The following is a 24,982-nucleotide window of genomic DNA, read 5'->3' on the forward strand; positions in this document are numbered from 1 at the left end:
TCAAATGCAGGAAGTGGGAGAAATGGTGGGGGTGTTAGCTAGTATGCTGCTTCAGGTGCTGAGAGGTCTTGGATGGGCACTGTATATTTAGCAACCCTCAAAAGGTCTGGAGGCAGCTTTAAAAAGTAGCAATTTTTAGTAGTGGCAAAAGCTGTTGTGAATTAGGCTAGGGCTGGGAACTAGGCTTGCTTCAGATACATGAACCATTATCCTCAAAGGGGAGATATATACATGTGAGTAGAGAAAGAGAGCCATGTAATGCATGTGGAACACCCTATGACATTTCTATACAAAGCTCAAATATGTACACAGCTGTTCACAGCAACTATCATTGGCAAATCATCAAAGTCCCCACATCACCTACCATTTCATCCTAAACCTGAGAATGTAGAACTGAAACTGAACTGAAGCCAATGTTCACCCTTGTCTCCATTTTCTTCCCCAAATCAAGTTTTAAATTGCAAGCTCCTTGGGGACAGTGGATTATCACTGTGCACAGGACATTGCCAGCCAGGATAAAGACAGAACGCATGCACAGGAGCAGGCTGCAAAGCTACATTTTGCCTAAAATAAAATATAATCCTAGATTGGAATGTTACACCCATCTAGATGAGGGAAGGCACTAAAAAAAGACATGATTGGTCTGGACAGACCTGCTGCTTTAGTGTCACAGCTAAGAGACCTGAGCTGTGACTAAGGATTTCTGTTGTTCAAATCCCATCCCTATTAAGCACACTAGGTGGCCTTAGGCAAGCCACTGCAATTTGGGAAAAGTAATACTTACCATACGGAATTTATCACACCTGCCAAGTGCTTTGAAAGCTTGAAAGTGCTATGCAGGTGCTGCTAAGTGTGATAACTTTAAAAGGATAACTTTAAAAGGATAATTTTTTTTCCTTTTAATTCAGCTGAATATCAAGTCAGGCTGCAGCCATGGTTCTGGGTGCAAGTAGATGAGGGGTTGAAGACTGGCCTGGGAGGCCGGGTGAGTTTCATTTAGAAAGCCAGGATGGTGTAATGGTTCGGGAGTTGGATTTAGTCCTGGAAGACCCAGGTTCAAATCCCTGCCCAGCCATGAAGCCTCCTGGGTGATCTTGGGCCAGGCACTCTCTCTCAGGCTCACCTACCTCACAGGGTTGTTGTGAGTACAAAAGGAGGTTGAGCTCCTTCTCAGGTTGCAGAGTTGATGGACTGCAGTTTTCCTTCCTCTCATTCTCTGGGAGGGGGCGCTGTGGAGCAACAGGCTCCTCTGTAACCTGCTCTGCTGATGCAGGAGGTAAAATGCTGGGTGTCCTGACTTCAAACCTCTGTCACCCCAGCACCTTACACCAAGTGTACATATGCATCTAAATAAAGAGATGTTACAAAGCATCATTCTGCTCCATGGGGAAGGACCAGGAGCTAGCCAGTTAGCCACTGAAGTCTCTCCATGTGCTCCTAGCAGCTGGAAATCTTACTGATCTTCACTTTGATAGTGACGATCTCCCCAGATTTGCTCTCCATACTTCCAAACCCTCCTCCACTCAGCTTTAAGGGCTTTTACAGAATGAATGCTGTGATTCCCAGTGTGCTTGCTGCTGTGCAGGTGCCCATGTGCCATGCCTTGGGCTCATATGGAATGCACCCATGAGCCCTGTGCATAGATTTGCTCTTAATTAGGTTGCAACACTGAAAACAATGGCCTAGCTCAAAAGCTGCTTATGTGTAAATAGCTGTAAGCGCTGAGCAGCAGCAACAGATCTTTTCCACCTTGCTGGGAGGCAGAAGCCTGTGCTGAGAATGTCAGTGTGTGCAGTCGGCAGCCTGGCCAAGGGGCTGTGCGGATGGATGGCAAGCTTTTCCAGCACCAGTGCGCACGCATCCTTGTGTGTGTGGCTACCTCTTCCCCAGCATTCCTCTCCTGAACCTGTTCAGCTAGCAGTGAGAGATCACATGACGCCAGCCCAGAGCCGCACTGAGCATGGGCAAAGGCATCTGGGCCACAGTGCTCCTTTATGAGAACAACAAAGCCAGCAGAAGCCGCCAGCTAGCCCGGCTTTTTGTTTTCTCCCAGTCAACCTGCTGGATGCTCTTTCTGTCTGGTTCCTTGTGCAGCAGAAGCCGCTTCATTCTTGCCTGGGTCTGAAGGTTTGGCCAGCCTTGTCTCCTTCTTGCCATCTGACCCCCTTGAGTGCACCACCCTCACAGGGCCTTCAGTGACAGCAGAAGCAATTGTCGTGAGTACAAACCGGCAAGCAACACATTTGCATGGATTTGACCGTTTGCTTTGCAGTGTGAATACTGATGTCTACAAAGGTGGGAGGAGAGAAGCAGGGAGTCGAGGACCCCGAACCCTGGCCATTCAATGCTCCCTTGATGCCACCTTTTTTGTTCTCCCGGAAGAAAAGCTGTGCATAAGCAGTAATGCCCAGAAGGGTGCAAGGTCTGGCTTTGTAAATATTCCACAAAGGTTTGTGCCTGTTTTTCTGATGTACAGAGAGTGGCCATATTCCCCATACCTGGGCAGTCTCATTTGCAAACAAATGCAAATTGTCTGCTAATTATGCAGATGGCACAGTGAATTGTTCAGCAACCCCCCCCCCACTCCATGCTGCTTTTCATATCTTAAGTTACACCCTTCCAATGCTGCTTTGCAGCAAGGAAAATGGTCTATTGGACTTTTTCATCTCACTGCATGTAACAGGTACGTCCACCTCTGTTGCAACATTTCTACCCCACTTTTTGCTGGAAAGTAGCTTCAAGGCAACCGACAATAATGGTGAGTCACTGAATCCCAAAGGTCAAATAAAAACTCAAAGAAGCGTTGGAGTCTGGTAACCCCCAATGGGGTTGGTCTGCTGCAACAAAAATGATTCTCATAGCACCTTACCGGACCACTGATTCTGGCATCAGCTTTCATGGCCCACTGAGACTTTTGCCCCATGCATCTGATGAAGTGAACTGTAGTCCACCAAAATGTACATTGAAATTGGTGGGTTGGTCTTTAAGGTGCTACGACACTTTTTGCTGGGTTTAGTAAGTTAAGTCACTGTATGAGTGGTAGAATCCTTTGTAATCTGTCATTTGTCTTCTAATGAATGGCAATTCCTTATTATAGTATTCCTTGATGTACTGTGTAAAGTTTAGTGCTAATTCTTTCAACAGGCATTTTGCCTTGGACCAGTGGTGTAGCTAGTGGGGGTGCAAAGTACTGAGTTTTTTGGGGAGCCTCACAGCAAAGTGTAAGGGGCCCCTCCCCCTGCCCTTCGGAGTCATTCCAGGTGGTGGGAACAAAACAGAGGCATATGCTCTGAAGGGGAGGGGAAGGGCCCCTTGCACACTGCGGTGAGGCTCCCTGCAAAATGTAGTGCTTTGCACCCGTTCTAGCTATTCCACTGCCTTGGACTTTCATATACCCTTCACTGTTCCAGAGATGAACATGCAGACAAGTTAATAATCCCTCTTTTCCTGTATCATAGATCATTTTGCAAGCCCCATTCTTGAGCCTGTTCTTCATTCACCCTGCAATAATGTCTGGGGTTTGGCAATTAAAATAGACTGCAGCCTGAAGGGTGTTTTGCAAGAGTGGGACTTTTAGCTAGGAATTCAAGCCAACCTCAGCCCGACCTCTAACCTGCAATACTAACACCTGTACTGTACTACACTGCAGGGTTATCATAAGCCACTCTTTGCCACATCTTCCCCAACAGACGACCTAAGCATAATAGACTGTGTTGGCATGGAGATGGCAATTTTAAAATGGTTAAACACGTTAAAAAAAGAAAATCACATTAAAGACACTGAGATAACTTTAAATGGAAAGAGCATGAATTATTTGCTTCTCATTTGCAACTATCTTGGGGGGGGGGCGTGAAAGAAAGACACTGCTGCCCAATCACAATTTGTTAAAACCCTGAATTTCTCCATAGTAGTCTGTGGGCAGCTCTCACTCTGAAAAGGAACCAGGAAGTTCTATCTGCGGGCAAGAGCTGTGACTGTAGCCTTTTCCTATTGCCATACAGTATGCACATGTGCTATTGCACATTTCCGATAAATGTGAGGGAAAGAAAGTTATTGCAGCTTCCCTTACCTGTCAACCCTAGCTCTGACTTCCACCATTGGCTAGATGAGCCCAGTATGTCTGTCCTCCCAAGACAAACTCATACAAGGGAAAGAAGAAGGCCCAGCAGTCCCTGCAAAGGTCTCTCCATCAGTATTTCATGTGACATTTAGGTTTACAGAAGCTGTGATTTAATACATATCCCAGTAATTTCAACTAGCAGCCCAATCCTGTTGGGCTTATCTGCTGGCAGAACGAGTGTACTGCCAGCAGATACTGCCTTATGGCAGTTGGAGAACCCTCTTTGCCAGTGTGCGAAGCCACATGCTGCCAGAATGCTAGTGGAGAGACTGGAGTGGCCTTGTGCGTGGCAGTGCATCAGGGAAGGCCCACTGTCCCAGGTAGGCTGGAGGGGGAGGAACAGGGCAGGTGAGGACAGAACATGGGTGGAGGATGGGGGGGGGAAACGGGGCAGCAACAGGTGTGGGGAGGAGTGCAGATTGCGTCTGGGAAGGGTGGTATCCACCAAATCTCAACTCCTTTCCCGGACCTGATCCCCTGACCCATGCAGACTTGCACAAGCAATTTCACTGGTGCAAGTTGGAGTAGACCTGTCCAGGCTTCAGAGGCGTATCCCTGGGTAAGGGAAACAAATGTTCCCTTACTCAGAGGAGACCTATGGGGCTGCCTCCCTCTTCAGGATACAGCATGCTCTCTAGTGGCCTGACTGCATTGGCAGGGGGGAAAGGGATAATGTGAGAGACTCTGTCTTTGGATGGGGAGAGAGAGATTATTTACAATATTTTTTTTTCAGATAGCTTCCTGCAAATGTATGTGTTTTTAATCCACAGTTTGATGTCGAAGTCTTTGGAAGCTCTATTAGATCTATGTGGGTTATTGCACTATTTTTACTATTACAAGACCATCAGGACTGCACTCTCAACTTTTTGGTGTGGTCTAAGCTGATGGGCGGATCCCAAAGGATCTCCTCTATGGAGAACTCATGCAAGGAAAGCGCACTACAGGTAGACCACAGCTGCGATACAAGGACATCTGCAAGAGGGATCTGAAGGCCTTAGGAATGGACCTCAACAAGTGGGAAACCCTGGCCTCTGAGCGGCCTGCTTGGAGGCAGGCTGTGCAGCATGGCCTTTCCCAGTTTGAAGAGACACTTGGCCAACAGTCTGAGGCAAAGAGGCAAAGAAGGAAGGCCCATAGCCAGGGAGACAGACCAGGGACAGACTGCACTTGCTCCTGGTGTGGAAGGGATTGTCACTCCCGGATTGGCCTTTTCAGCCACACTAGACGCTGTTCCAGAACCACCTTTCAGAGCGCGATACCATAGTCTTTCGAGACTGAAGGTTGCCAATGTATAGAAGCTGATCATAATGCTGGTGGAGAGACTGGAGTGGATATTATTCATTTTCCAGGGAGACTCAATGCCACTGTGACACACACATACACTGTTTCTCTCAGCCTAACCTATCTCACATGGCTTTACAAGGATTAAAAAAAATAATGATATATTCCTATTTATAACACCCCAAACTTGAAGAAATAAATAAAATCTTTGTCAAGCATTTGACCTAACTGGCTTCTTTCTCTTCTACCTGTCTAGTTACTGGTATAGAGAAGTTAGAGCTAGGGTTGATAGGTAAGAGAAGATGTGATAATGTTCTTTCCAGCTGTATATCTTATATGAGTGGTTCTCAAACTTTTTAGTACCTGGACCCACTTTTTAGAATGATAATCTGCTGGGACCCACCGAAAGTGATGTCATGGCTGAAAGTGACATCATCAACCAGGAACATTTAACATCCCCCCCATTAGACAAAATCTAATTAAAGCCGCAGTCCTAACCACACTTTCCTGAGAGTAAGCCCCATTGAACAAAATAGAACTTACTTCTGAGTAGACCTGGTTAGGATTGTGCCCTAAGTTAAACATTTATTTAAAATAAAGAAAGAAGCATCCTAAACCTCCCATGCAGTTGCTGATCTGCAAAAAAAAAAAAAAAAAAAAAAAATAAATTCACAAACATCCCAAAGGCTGCAATGCTATCCACTTGTACCTAGGAGTAAGCCCCACTGACTATCAATGTTAAAAGCATATACATAGTTGCCTTTTAAAAGTACGGGTCTGTCACATTTCCCCAAATGCAGTCACATACCATGACGAATGTATTGAAAATAAAATACACATTGAAATGAATGGGGACCCACCTGAAATGACTTGTGACCCACAGTTTGAGAAACACTGTCTTATACCTTTGGAACCCTTCTCCCTTCCAGAGAAAATACTACATTGGCAATATCCAGCTTAACGGACCCTTGCAAAATGAGTATTGGATATATTCCCCCTCCCCCGACTTTGTAAGAGGAAGTGGGAGGGGGGAATCTTCTCTCCTACCCTGAAGGACAGGAGTTTCATTAGCCATAGGTCATAGGCTGTACCTTTTAAGCAACAAGGTTCTCAGTTCTGTACAAATCTTCATTGGGCTGGATGTTAAGCAAAGCAGATAAGGTATAGTAAGGGGGGGGAGCTGGGTTTGGTGTTATAGCCCTTAGATTTGCTATTCTTAACATGGAGTAAAGAGGAGTTTAAAGCTGCATAAATTTGTATGATTTAAACGCTTGCTCCTAAAAAATGAGATTACTGTACCAAATTATGTTGTTTGGATTTTTTCTAATGGACCAACAGAACAACCAACAATGTTTATAGTGTACATATTTAAGGACAGAGAAAGCCTTCAAAGACAAGGGATGAAGGGGAATCATTTTTTCCTTGTGTCTGCCTGCCTCAGATAGGCTGCAAAGAGAGAATGGGGTTTAATGGAGAGTGATTTAACTATGTGGGGTGAGAATTATAGCAAAAATGCTTTTCTGCAGTTAAGTAGCAATGTGGCCTTTCTGAGATAACAAAGAGTATGCTAAGCCTTTTACAGAACAAATGCATGCTGATTGGAGGGAGAAGCTTGCCACTGCAATGCCACCCCATCAGCCACCTATGTGTGTGCATTCTCTGTAAAAGGTCTCTCTGATCATGTACAGAGGGCATTTCTTTCACCACTGCGCAGCTACAGCCATCTGCCCCTCTCCTGTGATTACGAAACTGGGGTTCTGGCTTCCAGGCAGCCTTTGTTTCTCCTTTTTTTAGAAATGAACCAGCACATGGAAGCATTTTCAAAATCCGGTGCTAGTAATCAGTGCATGGATTCATTTAGAGTGTTCTCACTCCACTAAGATTAGCGTCACACTTTATCTTTGGTTTTTTTTCCATGTGCTAGGACAGTTTTTATCTTGTAGCTACAGAAGCAAAAATATGGTTAGTATCGAAAGAGTTACTAGTGCACCTGAAGTGATCTTGTGAATGATTCCCAAGGTGGAACTGAGATTTGGCATTTTTTAGATGTGCAAAGTTTGATCCCAAGTGGCCTGAATTGTGCAGGTGATGGTGGGTTTTAATGAAGGTTCTTATGGGTTTTTTCTTTTGCCAGGATGGGCAGACCATGCTGCCCTAGAGCATTTTTGTCTATGATGCTCCTGTAATTTTTTTTTTGGGGGGGGGGGTGTCCTGCAATGTTAACAGTGGCAAAGCTGTAAACTGGGCAAGGAAAAGTAACATGGCTCATTTTTAAAAGGGCAGAAGTTGATTTCTTACCTCCATTAGACTGTCATTCCTCTGATGAGAGTGGGGAAATTGCTCAAGGCTACAATCCTATCCTCACTTTCCTGGGAGTAAGCCCCATTGATTATAATGGGACTTACTTCTGAGTAGACATGCATAGGATTGGGCTCCGTCTCATTCCCTCTTAGGGAGATACATTAAATTTAAATATCTGAAGACATTAAATATCTTAAAATTTCCCAGAATGCTTCAGCTCTTTCATCACTTTCTATTGCACAACCCAATATACATCATTTCTCTGTCCATAGTAAAGAGAGTAAACTTTCCATAGTAAAGAGTTTACTTTCCATAGTAAACTATTCCATCTATTGAGAGAGTGCCATCCATTCATGAACCCAGCGCTTTACAAGAATGACAGATCCTGGACCCAGAGGAACTTACAATCTTGACACAGATGCAAGGGAGATAATGGAGCAAGAGGAGTGTACTGTATGATCATTTTACTTGCATGTCCTTAAGCTATAGCAGCATTTCTCAAACTGTTGGTCACTAGGTTGGTTGCGAGCCATTTTTAGGTGGGTCGCATAGCACCTAGCTCAGCTGCCATTGAAAAAACAGAGCTGAAAATACAGGGTATGGAGCTGCTGGGTCCAGGGCAATGTGCTTTACCCTGAATAAGTGGGAAGATGGGATGCTGGAAAGGGGGAAGGCTCTGTGGTTGGAGATGGATCTGTGTTCTGCTTTGACTTCTGAGATGGAATGTTTGAATTCCAAGCTATGCAAAATAACAGCATGAGTGCACTGTGTAATGGGGACTTTGGCTGATCGTGGCTTAGGTTTGCAGCCTATATTGATGATGTAACTACCAGCCATGACGTCACTTCCAGGTTAATGACATCACTTTCGGTGGGTTCCGACAGATTGTCATTCTAAAAAGTGGGTCCCAGTGCTAAAACGTTTTGAGAACCACTGAGCTAGGGAAATGGGGACTAAGGTGCTGTGCCAAAGGCTTCATGGAAAAGGTGTATTTGAAGAAGGAGACATCACACAAGTGATCCTGGAGGCAGTTCCAAGCAAAACTGTTGCCTAGGGAGAAAGGGTGGAGTTGCTGGAGGAGACATGAGGCATTTGGCCAGCTGAAGGTGGTGGAACTCTAAGAATGAAGGTTGTGGGCAGGAATGTAATGGAATATGAGAGCAGAGGGGTGGGGAGAGGTAAGGCCATGGAGGACTTTGAAAGTTAGCACAAGGAGCTTGACTTGGATCTGAGAATGAACAGGAAGCCAGTGAAAGGGTATAAGGAAGGGGATGATGTGGCTGCAGCAACAAGCAAGGTGAATGGTTTTGGCAGTAGAAATGCAGGATGGCGGTAAGGAGCCCAAGATGACCATGTGCATCACTAACATGTCTTTGATGATTCACAGTGTCCCCCTAGCTTTCCAGTCCATTTCCTTTCAGGTTTAGGGAGTGTCCACAGACATACACACAGCTCATGCATGAGGAGTCCAGTCCAGTTGGAACTCTCACCATGGCCTTGCAGGAAGTGAAAGTGTGGAATAAGGGGAGGACGAGGACATTACATTGGCCTGTCTATAGACTGAACTCATGCAAACGGTGTTCTGTTGCATGGGAGTGAGTAACAGTCTTTAGCTTTGCTACTCTGCCGGGATATTTTGCTGTCTTACAAAATTTCACACTTTTTACACTTACAAATAATCACTTGGCAGGTTCTAAAAAATTGAGCAACTCAAGAGGATGGTCATTTATGGAAACCTGTCCAAGTTAGGGTATGTACAGAATGATGTGGTTTCTGTGGTTGAATTGTGCTGGGCTTGCACTCACCATGGTGCATTTAACAGTACAAATGCCTGTTCAGGACCAAACCAGACTTGAAAGCAACTGGTTTTGTCAGCTGACAGCAGACTCTGGTTTGTGCACAGTGCTCATTGGCTGGTGCTTGTGACCTCACAAACCCATCCTAGATGGCCGAGTGTTTTGTTTGTTTCCTATTTAAAATGGGTGTTCCTTAATTGAATCAGTGAGTGAACATTCCAATAAATAAGTGCTAATGCTGTGCTGTAAATAAATAAATAAATAAATAAATTAAATTAAATTAAATTAAATAAATGCAAGCAGGTAACCTGCCTGAAGAGTTCAGGAGGAATGAGACTGATGACTGATGTCAGTGTTTGATATGCTAGTAAATACATCTATTGAATGAAGAGGTGAGTGAAGATGTGCTCAAATTAGGGAGCAAAACATCCCTTTACTCTGTATACACCCCTGTTGGTATATGGAGTTGCTGAAAGGACACCCCTCCTTTTCCAGATACCTCTGTTTTAATGCCTGCTTGTCAGCTGTGGCCGTATGGGGACTTCAGATTCAGGAGCAGTATGCCACTGAATCCCATTTGATGGAGGGTAAAAGCAGGGGAGAACCGCTTGTCTTAATGTCAAACCACAGTAATTCCCATACAAAATATGGATACATCAACATTAAAACAACTATAGCACAACACTACATAAAACAGGAAGCACTATAAAACCATTTTAATTCTAGGTAACATACAGCTTGGCAATGAGGACCTACTATAGCTGATCTGGGCATATCTCAGGAGAAAATTCTGCAAGGTAGGGAGACACACCACCAAAACTCTGTGTAGTAGTACTGACTAGTTTCACCACAGAACATTGGTAGCACCGAAAGAAGGATATTATATCCTGATCATTGCTTGATCATTAAAGTGATCCCAGTCAATCTTTGAAAATCATTTACATTCCCTGAACAGCCACTGTAGGGAAAGTTGGAATTTTTATGGACATCACAATTACAAGTGACTGCACTATACATGGAACATTGGAGTAAAGATTGCAGGCTCCAGTGAACAGATAAACTCAGGCTTTTAAGGCCCATTTCACATGGTCACTTAAATTCACACAGGCTTCTGAGTCTTCCACAATGTTGCTATACATGTGTGAAAAACAGAAAGGGAGTTTTAAATACACGCATTAGTTTTTTTAAATAGATTGATGGCCAATTGGAAGGGAGGATTTACAACCTCTCTCTCTCTCTCTCTCTCTCTCTCTCTCTCTCTCTCTCACCAATACTTTTCACCAGCTGAGTTGCCACATCTGGGAATGGTTTTTTCACATTTTAACCGCTGCTGTCTGTACAGAAGTGCTTTCTTTTGTCACTAACCAGGCATAGCAAGTTTCACTTTCCCAATACCTCCTTCTTTTCCATGACTGTAGATACCTTCTGCAAGATCTTTCTTTCACTGTTCCCAAAGCCTGTAATCCAGTGAAACTGACAATGTTGTGTGGGGGCAACTGCAGGGGAAGAGTCTTCTCAATTTCACAAATGCCCTGTTTAAAATAAAATAGTATGTACTGCTGGGGGCACCAGTGATAATGAGCATATACTGCCCTGTTTGGTGTGGAGGAGGGGATGAAAAAAATGAAATAGATTCTTTCAGATTCTCCCTTGATCTGGTCAGTTTCACAAAAAAAGGGAGTGGGAGATGGTGAAGGAAATGATAGGAGGAGTACTGCAGAAAAGGAAATTAGATTGAAACCATCTTCTATCATGGTGGAATTGCACCATGCACTTAAAGAGAAGATGGGGTTGACCTGTGTGGAAGATAAATGAAGGAGTTTGTCACTTGGCTGAAGGTCTCTGCGTGTCTTGATATGTGCAAGAGGGGAAAATGCAAATGGTGTTCATAGGCATTAAACTGAATTAGGGGAAGATTTCTGAGTGATCTTTAAAGCCCTTAAAAAATGCATGTGAATGTGTGCTCTGTTCCTGCTGAGCAGTGCAGTCAGTCACTATGATAAGTCACTCTATCTCAGCCTCAGTGCCTCATCAGGAAAATAGGAATATTAATGACCTGCCTCAGAGGAGTTTTGGGAGAATTAAAGACGGTAATCACTATGTATGCTACAAAGCGCTATAGGAATTGTAGACAATGATCATAATGAAGTCTCATCCAGGCATGGCTCACACTCATGGCCCTGAAACTTAAATGCTGATGTATGTTTGCAGATTTCTTTCTTTTTTTAAAAAAAGATAAGTTCCCTGATTGTAGGTTGCTATAAAGCGGTGGTTGTTTTCCATAGATGGTGCCTTAAATTAATCCTGGCATTTTGTGGTTTAATACATTGAATTAAAAATCACCTTTGAATACAATGCATATACTTGATTTTAAAATAACGGTCTTCCCAATTCCATCTCACCTGAATCCACGCCGGGTTCCACTTATCGAACAGTTCCAGCTCACATCCCATAATGCGAGCACGCTGAACTGGCACTCATCAATTTAGGGTGCAATTCAGTGTGTGTCTATTCAGAAGTAAGTAGTCCCATTGTGTTCAGTGGGTTGACTTCCAGGAAGGTGTGTATCGGATTGCAGCCACAATGTGCATCTAAGGAGTAAGCATTATAGGCAGTGGTGGTTTATATGAGGGGTGTGTGTGTGTTGTTTTGATTGCATTCGGAAGTACAGTATTTGGGCTGGTGAGAATTATTCCTCCCAGATAGGTGGACAGGGAATGATGCTGCAGCTTGAAAAAGCTCGTGCCCCCGCCTCATACACTGTCTTTAATTCAGGTTTCAATTTAAGTGCGGAAAAACATCTTGGGTTTCCTTTTGCAGGAGGCAGAGTTTCCAATGGCCAATGAGAGGGCGGCTGAACAGCACTGACGTCAGCCACGGTGCTCTCAGCCTTCTAGAGGACAGTGACTTGGTTGCCAGGGCGACAGAAGAACATACTCCCTGGGCTGACTCTCCATCCTGACATCAAGGCCCTACACTGCCTGGATGTCTGTCTTGCAGCGCCCAGGCTGCCTGGTAGCATGGAGGGGAGAGGCCTAGCCCTGAAGAAGGAACGCCTGTGAAACCACTAAGCAAATGGTAAGCATCTTGAGGCTCACAGGATGCACTGGGACTGGAGTGGTGGGGATGCTGGTGGTGGTGCTGCAATGGACTGACTGCTTTAGAGGCAGCTCAGCTGTCTTCTCTAGGAAGTGCCAGGAGCTCTGTGTAGAAATGCCAGGGCATCAGAATGCCACCTGCGGCGTTCCTTTGGGTTAACTGAAATGTGAAAAGCTGTCAACACAGGTTCAATACTTGTAATGGCTATTTATGTATTGCTTATCAGTTAACCTATGGCATCATCCATTAGCATGGAGCTTTACTGGATAACAAGAAGTGGATAGGCCTCTGCCCCAAGCAGTTTACAATCTCATATGGCATCGTCCATTAGCATGGAGCTTTGGATAGTCCTCTGCCCCAAGCAGTTTACAATCTAATCTGGCATCATCCATTAGCATGGAGCTTTACTGGACAACCAGAAGTGGATAGTCCTCTGCCCCAAGCAGTTTACAATCTAATATGGCATCGTCCATTAGCATGGAGCTTTGGATAGTCCTCTGCCCCAAGCAGTTTACAATCTAATCTGGCATCATCCATTAGCATGGAGCTTTACTGGACAACCAGAAGTGGATAGTCCTCTGCCCCAAGCAGTTTACAATCTAATCTGGCATCGTCCATTAGCATGGAGCTTTACTGGACAACCAGAAGTGGATAGTCCTCTGCCCCAAGCAGTTTACAATCTAATATGGCATCGTCCATTAGCATGGAGCTTTACTGGACAACCAGAAGTGGATAGGCCTCTGCCCCAAGCAGTTTACCATCTCATATCATCAAGTTTGCCAGAGAGATATGTCAGGCTCCTACTCTTGCTGTTTTTAAAAGGAAATTGAAAGTATTGGGGGGGGGTGTTTTCAGGTCATTTATCAGAGTGGTGAAACCATGATTTGTTTTACACTGCTATTGCTCTTATACTGGTTTTACTGTTTTTGTATTTTTGATACTGTTTTTTATTGGTTCTTAGTTGTTTGTTGTTAGCCACTCTGTGCTTGTTTTCGCATGGAGATGTCAGGTAGAAATTACTGAGGATGATGATGATGATAAGTTTAATAATGAAATTTGACACAGTGGAGGCAACAAAAGGAGGAGAGGAAGATGAGAATCAGGGGAAGTAGATAAAGAATGTGCCAAGTGGCAATGCAATCATTTACATGTCCACCCAGAAGTAATCCTTGTAGTAATATTCAGGATAATTAACAGCATTTAATTTCCCTTTACCACTGGGTCAAAATAAAAAAGAGGGTGTTAAAGGTCTTTCCTTTCATCTGTTCAGTGCATACTTGTTGATGTGGGGATTACATCTGTGTTTGGGATTTAAGCCCGAATCCTAACCTACTTTCCAGCATTGGCATAGCTGTGCCAGTCGGACGTGTGCTGCATCCTGCAGTTGGGGGGCACTCACGGAGGCCTCCTCAAGGTAAGGGAATGTTTGTTTCCTTACCTAGGAGCTGCATTGTCCCTATGTCACTGCTGGAAAGTAGGTTTTGGATTGAACCCTTGGAGTACAAAATCAGTGGTAGTTATTCCAGATTAATTATTGTGGTATAGTGGTGTGATGGTAAGTTTAAATGTGCAGGAGCTCATCATGACAACCTGCTCCCCTACCAAAAATTGTAATCATGCCTTCATAGTCATGCCTTATTCAGACTATGGCATGCACAAAGAAATCAATTTTAAATTTCTTCATTAGAGTGTTTTCTCTCCTGCCACTTATTTCGTCTTCCAAACATTATCCTACATTTGAAGATCTTCTATCTCAAGTCATTCCAAACTTTTAAAGTGGGTTGCAATAGTTTTTAAATTAGTGTTTAAAAATTGAAACTGAGATTAAAAAGAAGATGGTATATTAAAACGCTAGCCTATGCCTGTTTATTAGGAATAAGTTCCACTGTGTTTCATAGGATTTACTCCCAAGGAAATCCTATTTTGGGCACAATTCTAACCAGGTCTACTCAGAAGTAAGTCCTATTTTGTTCAATGGGTCTTACTCTCAGGAAAGTGTGGTTAGGATTGCAGCCTAAATAGCCTAGAATTGTAGCCAAGTCAGAAAGCTCTTGGGGAAGACGATGGCCTAGACTTGAACGTATGTCCCTAAGCAAATTTCTCAGTTTGCTAAGCTAACTAAGAGGCTAAGCTTGCCTCTTTTTGCCTGAAGTCCTTTGAAGAAAATTATAAAGGCAGCAAGCACCTCGGTCCTGCTGATGGTGTTTTTGCTTCTGCTGTAGGAGTCATCCTTGAGCTCAACTGTTCCTCGAATACATCCTTGGTGGCATGAGTGTGTAATGATGAAAGTGGAACAAGATGGCCCCTTGACTATCATTTATACTCAGCTTGGCAGAGTATAAAAGGATTGTTAACATGAGTGAATAAGTGATCAAGAATACACCCCTTGCTTACTTTGTGGGATTAAGGAGGACATGAAGTGGAATCAGGGAATGACTGGGAAAGACACTTCAGATCAGAAACCAGACACACACAGGTTTCCTTTGCCCAGGCCTGATGAACTATGTGAAGCTAAAACCTTGGCAAGCTGATGTTTGTAAGTCTGGTTTCATCTGGTCATAGCAGAAGCTCAGATGGACCCCTGTGCAGTGCCAATCAAATCCAACAGTAGGGAGTTTGGAACTCTACACTGAAAGCAAGGAATCAAACAGAACCCAAATCCAAAAATGGTTTGACTGCCCAATCCTAACCTGCACTGGGGTGGGGCCTCATGACCTCTGCTGTATCCAATGCAACGTAGGAGCAGGCTGGAGGTCTCTTTGGGGCAAGGGAATATTTTTGCCTTTATTCACTTTATCCAGCCTGCCCTATGGGGCTACTAGGATCTGCACCTGCTAAATAGCAGGCATGAGTCTGAGCAGCCCTGAGTAAAATTGGCAGGCGTGGGAATGGTGGAGGCCTGCTCTGCCAATCCCAACCCTCCCGGGTCCAATCCATCCCCATTCTGCCCCCAGCTGCCCAAAAGAGTCCCCCCTTGCCTCTGTTCTACCCTCCTGCTGCCCCTCTACCGCCTGGAGCATTCCTTACCTCCACCAGCGGCCAATCTCCTGGATGCAGTCTTGGTGGGGTGGTGTAGACTTCCCTGCCGATGCAGCTTACTCCCCAGGTGTGCAAACATGCACATTTGTGCATTGTGCGCACATTGTGCGCAAATAGCACATTTGTGACACCCTCTGCTGGTGCAGGGCCACTGTGTCTGCAGATCTGCAGGTCTGGATTGTGTTGTTAGAGAGTTTTTTTCTCAGTGTATTGGACAGAACTCAAACTTAAAGTCAGCTTTCTGTTATAGGATTCATGGTTTTTATCACACTCATTACTGACCCACTTTTCAAAGTCAGTGTCCGAACCTGCGATTTAAAAAAAATACTAACAAACCTGAATCAGAAATGAACTCAGGTTCTTAATGATTCAGCTCCCGGACAAACCCCCACATCCTTCAGCAGCAGAAATGATCGATTGACTGATATATGATTAAATTAGTAGACATTGACTTACAGCACAATCCTATGCACAAGCAAATCCCACTGTATTCAATGCAGCTTGCTCCCAGGAAAGTGTGCCTAGGATTGCAGCTGTAATTTACATGTGGTTTGTGTGTGTTTTCTGCTCCCTCCAGAATTTATTTCCAGGGATGAATAAGAGAAGGAGGGATGAAATTCACAAGGATAAGACTCCTAGGGCACTGATAGTCAAAATGCATATGAAGATGGAGGGGCAGTGTTTATTCATTTTGCCTAACAATGATATAGCACATTTCAAATGTACAAAGCATGGGTGGAATTTAAATCTTCTCAATTCACTCTGCTGCTATGCTGCACTTGCTCTCAACATGATCAGTTGTAGAGGAGAATCAGGATGTGAATTGTGGAAGAGATGATTCTGCTGCCTCTGGCTCTGTAGCCAAGATTGATTTTGTGTTTGCCCAAAGCTGTTATCTTCAGCTATGAAGAGTAGCAATTTATTAAATGAAAGCTTAGAATCTTAGAATATTGACAGAAGCACCAGGGTCTGTGCTTCAGAATGTGATCATGACAATGTTAGTTGTAGACTTCACCCTGCCCCCTTCCCCCACATGCATACGCTGATATATACTGTATTTCTTGCTTTTTTTAGGACATCAAAGGCCAGTACTGGACTGATGATGATTCTGATGGAGACAATGAGTCGGAGGAATTCTTATATGGAGTACAGGTGAGTTTGCTGGAATTTCTGGAGGGAGAGGACAGGAGGGAGTGTGGTATTGACAGCTCAGTCATGGTGGAATTTGTTAACATCACTTATGGAGCTTCCTTTGCAAATCGAGGAGTGGGAGAAAGAGCAGTGATGGAGGAAGTGGCTGATGCAGTACCAAGTAAGGGTGATAATAGCATTTGGTGCACTGCCTTAGGCACCAGGAGGTTGTGGGATGTCCATGCCAACTGGATTCAGTGGTAGGAAATTCCATCCTGAGATCCAGTTGAGTACTTTGTAAATGTCCTATGAGGATTTGGCACCCCTCTTCCATTCTTTCTCTCTGGGTGTATTGCCGCAGTCATGATGTGTGTGTGTGTGTTTCTGCAGGGGACGTGTGCGGCGGACCTGTACCGACACCCCCAGCTGGATGCGGATATTGAGGCTGTGAAGGAGCTGTACAGCGAGAATTCTGTCTCTGTCCGGTGGGTACTGTGCTCTTGACCTGGGTGAAAACAAGCTTCAAGGGTCAGAATTAGTTAGGTTTCATGTTGCTGGTTGTTCTAAAAGATCTGGAGGTTTCCTGTGTTTTGACTTTGAAGTGGTTCAGGGTCTCTTTAGTACTCTCTACATATCGCACAACATGATGAGCGGTCTACACTGCAACCATGTTTGTAAAGTGGTATGGACCATTCACATATACTCTCTAAAGCAGGGGTGCCCAAACCGAGGCCTGGGGGCCATTTGTGGCCCTTGGGGATCCCCAATCCGGTCTCCAGTGACCCTCTGGCCCTCCAGAGACTTGCTGGAGCCCGTGCTGGCCCAACGTGACTACTCTCAGTGCGAGGGCCGACTGTTTGACCTCTCGTGTGATCTGTGGGCCAAGGGCTCCCTCCGCTGCTTGCTGTTTCATGTCTGTGAAGCAACAGTGGCAGCAAAGGAAAGGCCGACCTTGCTTTGCACAAGGTCTTTTATAGGCCTTGAGCTATCGCGTGACCTTCATTCATTCATTCATTCATATAAGTTCAATCTCTAATATATTCGTTTAAGTAAATGTATTCAAATTTTAAATGCAAATTAATTTTTTTCCCAGCCCCCGACACAGTGTCAGAGGGATGATGTGGCCCTCCTGCCAAAAAATTTGGACACCCCTGCTCTAAAAGATGGGAAGAACAAGAATAGCTTGGGGATCAGATTGTTTCCCCAAGTAGACTTGCTGTTTTAATGGAAAACTGCTGGAGAGTACTGCACTCTGGCAGGCAAGGAGTCCTGCTTTCTCCATCTAAATATAGTTATACTGAAAGAGCAACGTGATCTTATTCAGGAATTTTTTTTTCTCAGCTCTTGCAAAGAGCCCTTTACAGACCATGTGCACGTATATTTGTGAGCAGCTCCTGGCCTGAGGCAAATTACCTCTTCTCCTGCCTTCTGAAGCAGAAATGCCAATTAGCAGCAGCAGGAACAGAAAGTCTGTGCCCAGAGAGATAAGCTTGAGATTACTTATCAGCTAATACACCGGAGCCAAGACTAAAGGGGCAATGCACATACCCCTAGCAGCTGAGTGCAAAAAGTAAGGGGAGCCTAGTTGCCCTGCTGGAAAACTAGTTTCCCTTCCTGCTCCTGTTCCTCCTCCTCCTCCTTCTCTGAGAAGTCCTTTCCTAACCTATTTTTCTCCACAGAGAATATGGCACCATTGATGATGTGGACATTGACCTGCATATCAATATCGGCTTCCTAGATGTGAGTGACATTTGTGTTTTGCCGAAGGTGGGGTGTGGGATGCCCCATGCTCACTTTTTCTTTCCAAACATCTGTAGGCATAGAAGCATGGCTGCCCTAAGACTTCCAGTGTCAAGAAGGCCCAAGACCTCCTGGCACTGGAGGTAACTCACTAAATAAGGCCTCCCTTAGCCAGTGATGCACTGACTAGCCACTGTCTCCACAACTCTTACCCCTTCTCCCGTTGAAAAGGGATGTGAAAAGGAAGAAGGGAATGAAGAGGACGTGTAAAGGGAAGGAGAATGATGAACTAGAGTGTCTCCATACTTGCATTCTGTTCCCCTCTTCCTTTTCAAATAGAGCAGGGGTGCTCAATAGGTGGATCGCGATCTACCGGTAGATCACGAGGCAAAATGAGTAGATCGCGGAGTGCCAAACCCCTCCCTTCAGGTGCCTCTGGGAGGAAATGCCGGGAGTAAGGCCCATTGTACTCAATGGGGCTTACTCCCAGGTAAGTGTGGCTAGGATTGCAGCCTCACAGCCTAATCTGAGGCATGTCTACTCAGGAGTAAGTCCTGTTATACTCAGTGGGGCTCAAGGTACACCAACATACATTGTACACATAAATGTTATATGTTATGATGGCGCGAACATTGTAAAAAAAAACTCTGGTAGATCTCCGGGCCTTGCTGGGTTTCAAAGTAGCTCTCGAGCCAAAAAAGTGTGAGCACCCCTGAAATAGAGGATATAGACAATAAAAGAGAATACACAATCCATAGCAAGGGGTCTTGCGTTCTACTCTTGTTCTCCACTCTCCTCTCTTCCATGCTTCCCTTTACAAATCCAGGGTGCAAGGGAAGGAGGAGAGGTGGATGTGGCTGGTAGGTGCCCCCTGCCAGTCTGCCTCATGAGGGCACTGCTTTAGTTGGCCTCATGGCTGGATTTAGGCCTGAGAGATTCTCTCACACATCCTCTCAGGGTCAGCCATACCAGCGCCACTGCCTGACGCCACTGCCTGATGCCACTCACCTCCCAAACCTAGCAAAAAAAGCAGACTTTTCCCTCTGCTCCTTCCCATGCAATCCTCTTGTCACAACAGGTAGTGCAGGTCATGCTGGGAACTCCCAGCATGTGCTACACTTTCTGTTTTGCTTAAAGGGATGGCAAGGAATGAGCCAGGTCAATAACTGCTTCCCTTCATTTCTTCCTTACGTGGTCCTTTCAAGTTTAAAGGGACCACAGAAGGGAGGGGGTAGCAAAGTGGTGAGCTGCTGCCTGCCTGGTTTTTTTCAGCATGGGCAGTGGTGATCTACTTCACTGCCCTCACTCTTTCCTCATTTGGTTAGACTGTGCGAGGAAGGCATGAAAAGAGGGGGTAGCGGGCAGCAGCTCACTGCTTCACTCCCCTCCTTTCATCCTTGTACGGTCTACTCCTTCTCCCCAATCACTGCTGATGCAAGCTGCATTGTTTGCTTCATGGCTGGGCCAACCCTGCTTCCTCTGCATGTTCTCTGGTGCAGTAATGGGACTTTCATGGCTGTTTCTTCCATGGGCATGCCACTACATGGGCATGCCACTACACAACCTCAAAATCAACCTCAGAATCTGATTGATAAACAACAAAAATATAGGCCTTGTGACAGATCAGTGAAAGATGGACTTTCCAACTTGCTTTCTTTTAAGACAGATGGGGCAAAGTAAACTCCTACGCAGGTAATGCTGGGTGCTGCACCCCTCTGGTATGGAAAAGCCCATGTCTGTATAAAGCCATTCATGGTTTTGTCCCAAGGAATGTGGGTTCCTTGGTAGGGCTACAATTCTCTTCCCAAAATGAGCCTACTTTTTTTTTTGCAGGCTGATGACCAGCAAAGATTAATTTCAGACCACTTGGGCATTGTCACTGGGCCCCATTTCTTCACCCAGGGCTCTACTCTGATACTAGATTTTTTTGGTCTCATTTTTCAAGAGTTGGCAGTCTTGCGATACTAACAAACTCCCCCACCTCAGAAATCTCAGGTTTTGGGAGGTGTATGACCTGGGAACAACTACAGGCAGCCCTACCACTTATGAACAGGAGGCGTGATACTTTGAGTTCACACAGTGCAGTGTGGGAAACAAGTCAGACTAGAGCCATAGACAACTCATTTTATACCAGGAAGAGGTGGCTCCTTTTATTGGGACAAACTGATGATCAGCTATGTAGGGATAACCATTGGCTCTGACAGAAACAACAGTGACTGTTTTGGAAGTTGATATAATTTGCTGCCCTGTATTTCACAGACATCCGTTTCTAATCCTTATGTCCCTTCCTTTCACGTACACAATGTAGTTATGGTTCTGATGATTTGGCTCTCTCTGTAGGAGGAGGTGGCAACAGCCTGGAAGGTCCTACGGACCGAGCCCATTGTCCTCCGACTGCGGTTTTCCCTTTCCCAGTACTTGGATGGCCCCGGTAAGTAATGCTTTTATGAATAATGAAGGGCAGGAGGAGGGAGGAGTCTTCCACAAGTCATATGAGCACAGGAAGCTGCTTTCTACTGAGTCCTACCGCTGTGCCGTCTAATGGCAGTAGTTTTGGGTTTTGGATTGGGGACTTGCCTAATCTCTCTGAAAATGTAATGGATCAAATTCAGGACCATTGCACGTGCAGCAGGTGTGTGACCACTGGATTATGGTCCTGCGAACAACATGTAGAGACCTTCTGAAAATGTTTTTCACTCTCCTGACATTTTCAGACGACCTGACACTCTACCTTTTGCTTCTTCAGTGGGAGTCACTAACCCTTGAGCCACTTCTGTTGCCCCAGAAACAGCAATCAGTGGCATTCAGACAGTAAATTTCCTCACCTTTCTCCTTATTTGATTGGGCCCTGGCTAGACATTGTTCCATCTCAGAGAGGATGGACGGAGTCTTTACATAAGATGGACCCTTTCATGAAATAGCTACAAACAAGCATGCCTGACAATGGCTAACACGTTGTGGCATCTTTCTAGCCTTTGAGGCAACTGTGTCCATAAGGACAAATGAATGAACTGTGTCCGTAAGGATGAATGAGTGGTGCCAGATGCAAAATTAGAGGAAAGCACATTATCTTGGAGGACGGTGAATGTTTCTGATCCATATCCTGATCTGTTACCCAGATGATGGATGAAAACAAAGATGGATTTCCCAGACTACAATCAGACATACTGGTTGATGATGTGTAGTGTAATATAGGAGAAAAAAATTTCCCCCTTTTAATGCTTGTTCTAGCTTCTGTCTCTGGCCCAGGAGAGGGACTGTGGACCAGGAAGTTCACGAATGGGCTTTTTGCCCCTTCCACTCTAGTCTGTGAGGAGTGAAGAAAAATGGAACGAATGGCTCCTCATGGGAATCACCCAGTGTTGACAAATTTCATCCTTATGACTGTTGGGAGAGTAAAAGGCCCAGTGTGCAGGGTGGGATGAGTTATCTTTGATAGTGTGACAGACCCTGTTTGCTATTTAGAACTAAAGAAATCAACACCCATTTATTGAGCAATGGAAAAAGTGCTTTATGAAAATCAGCCTTGCTCTCTATTGTGTTGGTAACCATTTCTCCAAAGAGACACATGCCCGCCATTTAGAGGGGCTATGCAATGGATGCTTCATATCCTCTCCTGGCAACCATCTCAGCCACTTAGCATTGTGGGTACTACATATCCTAATGGATTCCTCTTTCTCCAGAACCATCAATTGAGGTTTTCCAGCCATCCAATAAGGAAGGGTTTGGACTTGGACTACAGCTGAAGAAGTGAGTGAGGCCTTTTTCCCCTTTGCAAATCAAGGATGGCTAGTAGCTTCATAGGCATGTTTCATTGCAGGACAGATGGGTCACCCTTTTCAGGGAAATTATAATTCACATATGCAAATTTAAAATTACTTATCACCTTGCAAGAGACAGGGAGAGACTGAATTTTTAAAAGGCCAGTTAACCCATTTTTGCCTGGCCCACAGGTGTACACATTTGGTCCCTGTTGCTTATTCCAATGTGGGAATGTTCACATCCCAGCAATGGAAACAGGTTGGAAACATTCCAACGTTGGGCAGAAATGGCTTAAGTAAACTGTTACACAGAAATAATCAGGTACTAAATTGTGAGTTTAATGCTCACTTGTTATCATCTGTCCTTTTGTGTGCTGTTGGAATCCAATGAGGGTGATAAACCTTTGAGGTTTCTTCTCTTGGTCCTTCCTTCTTTCTCCTTGATGGGGCAAAATTCGATAGGAACATTTTGAAGGACAGAGTCCTGTCACATTCCCTTCCTTTCTAACCCACTGTGCCAATCATATTTCTCTTTCCAATAGGATCCTGGGAATGTTCACATCCCAGCAATGGAAACACCTCAGCAACGATTTCCTAAAGACCCAGCAAGAAAAGCGGCACAGCTGGTTCAAGGCCAGTGGCACCATCAAGAAATTTCGGGCCGGTCTCAGCATCTTTTCACCAATCCCCAAGTATAGTTGCATTCTCTCTGCTAAATCCCCTTCTTAAGTCTCTTTCCCAGTCCTTGCTGCCTACTTTCCATCTACATGCAGTTGGCCCATGCAGCAGAATCATGTGGCTAGACTTTTCCTGAACCACTTCAGGTTGTTTAAGTGCTGCCCTGCAAAAAAAAAACAAAACATCAATCGCCTTCCATCCTAGAAATTTAGTAGCAGACAGGGGAGCCATGGGAGGGCTCCAGTTGCAGGGTTCAGCAATCTGGTGCTGGCACAGGGTTGAATTCAAATCTGAAGACCCCCTTCTGTAGCCTGAAGTGATATAATAAACCACTTGATTCTTCTGTACATAATCAGCTTACCCTTTAAGTTGTGTATCTTTCCACTTTAAAGGCTTGGAAAAATGCTTAGGTGTTCTGGACCCCAAATGTATCTGGGCGGTATCATTTGTATCAACAGCTTGTGTGAACTTCTCGTAATAGATTCCATGTCATTGGTTGGGGGCTGGGTGTCTAAAAAGTTACAGAATACTTTTCCCAGGATCAGAAGAGAATTTATTGGGATTTTTTTTAAATCATGAGATTCACCATGAGATGCTGATAAAAATCTGTGTCTACAGGTCTCCCAGCTTCCCTGTCATCCAGGACTCTATGCTGAAGGGCAAACTAGGTGTACCAGAGCTGCGTGTCAATCGTCTCATGAACCGCTCCATCTCCTGCACTATGAAGAACCCCAAGGTGGAGGTGTTTGGCTACCCCCCCAGCACCCAGGCAGGTGTCGCCCCATTCAACATCCTGGTGGGTTTCCTCTCTGGCCTTGTCCCTTGGGGCTGGCTGTGGGTTGTCTCTTGGGGACAGTTGATAATGCTTCCCTCCCTTAGAACTAGCAGTTAGAGCCAAGCTAAATGATCTGGAGAATCACATGAGAATTCCACACTTAATGTGTTTTCCCCTTCAAACTACAGATGCGAAAATTGCATGTTTGAATGCTCCTTTGCATTGGGGAAAAAGATACCAAAACCCATCCTGAAGATAGAAAGCTAGAACCTTATGGAGAAGTCTGGGCTAGAACATTTCTTCCTGCTAGTTTTCTATGCACACAGAGAGGTTTCTTTTTAACCTGAGATAACATTCAATATGTCTGAAGCAGTCCAGTCCAGCAATTGCTTCATCATGTGCTACTGCTGATGGTGTCGCTCAGCTCTCGCTTACAAGGGTCCCATTTGGATTGCAGTTCCTCTGTTATTTATAGACTTTAGTTCTCTGTCGGCAGTGCATACAGCCCAGGAGAGAGTGCCGGGACCAGAAATAACTCCTAGCTCTTTGTCCTACCAAAAGACAAGAGCAGTGCCTCCCCTTGTGCATTCAGATTCCAAATATGCAGGAGGGCTAGACTGATTCATCTGATTGTTTTGAGGAAAACATAGTAACTGTCCACACTTCTGAATAGTTCATCATCGTCAGTTCAGAACTGAGACCCACACCTCTCAGGTGCTTGATCAAGAGGTAACATCCCCAGCTCTGCCAGCATAGCATTACTGTGTGTGCCACTCTACAAGCTGAAGGATGGGCTTAAGAGGATTCTGTCCTCAACCTGGAATTTAGACTTCCCTGTACTGAGTAGACCACTGATCCATCCACCTCCATACTGTTAACACTGACTAACCGTGGCATCTCTGGGGTATCAGATCTTTCCTAGCCCCATGTGGCCATGCCAGGGATTGAACCTGGTACTTTCTGCTTGCAAGGCATGTGCTCTGCTACTGAGTTACAGCCCTGGGATGAAGCTTGTAAGGTTCCCTCTCCTCAAATTCCTCCCAGGGTGAGGATTTCTCCTTCAATGTGCTGTGGGCAGAATCTGCAAATGTCTCATGCCATGTAAAACTGGCACCCCTTAGAAAGATTGTAGGCACTTGGGCAGCTGGATCAGAATCCAGATGGAAATTCCAAGTTGTCTTGTTTGGAATGATTCTCTTTGCAAAGCTGTTGCATGTGATGGGGGCAACCTGTATAACATTGTCTTCCACCAGACATATAT

General features: G+C 45.0%; 1 protein-coding gene across 8 annotated transcripts in view; it reads left to right on the plus strand.

The window, feature by feature from the left end:
* Positions 1-1,960: 1,960 nt before the first annotated feature.
* Positions 1,961-24,982, plus strand: part of PARP6 (poly(ADP-ribose) polymerase family member 6) — a 42,225-nt gene continuing 19,203 nt past the window's right edge. For 4 of the 8 annotated variants that reach the window (XR_010794798.1, XR_010794799.1, XM_066635477.1 and 1 more), the window contains exons 1-9: positions 1,961-2,216; positions 12,319-12,576; positions 16,711-16,788; positions 17,158-17,252; positions 18,447-18,507; positions 20,848-20,938; positions 22,191-22,257; positions 22,811-22,960; positions 23,565-23,742. Coding sequence is in view for 5 of the 8 variants with exons in the window: in XM_066635477.1 (XP_066491574.1) it covers positions 12,574-12,576; positions 16,711-16,788; positions 17,158-17,252; positions 18,447-18,507; positions 20,848-20,938; positions 22,191-22,257; positions 22,811-22,960; positions 23,565-23,742 (723 nt within the window). In the remaining 3 variants the exon portion in view is untranslated. Of the gene's footprint in view, positions 2,217-4,354; positions 4,441-12,318; positions 12,577-16,710; positions 16,789-17,157; positions 17,253-18,446; positions 18,508-20,847; positions 20,939-22,190; positions 22,258-22,810; positions 22,961-23,564; positions 23,743-24,982 lie in introns of those variants that run through there. The other 4 variants (XR_010794800.1, XM_066635480.1, XM_066635481.1 and 1 more) reach the window with 2 other exon arrangements.

Source organism: Tiliqua scincoides, chromosome 8, assembly GCF_035046505.1.
Source record: "Tiliqua scincoides isolate rTilSci1 chromosome 8, rTilSci1.hap2, whole genome shotgun sequence".
NCBI classification, from domain to species: Eukaryota; Metazoa; Chordata; class Lepidosauria; order Squamata; family Scincidae; genus Tiliqua; species Tiliqua scincoides.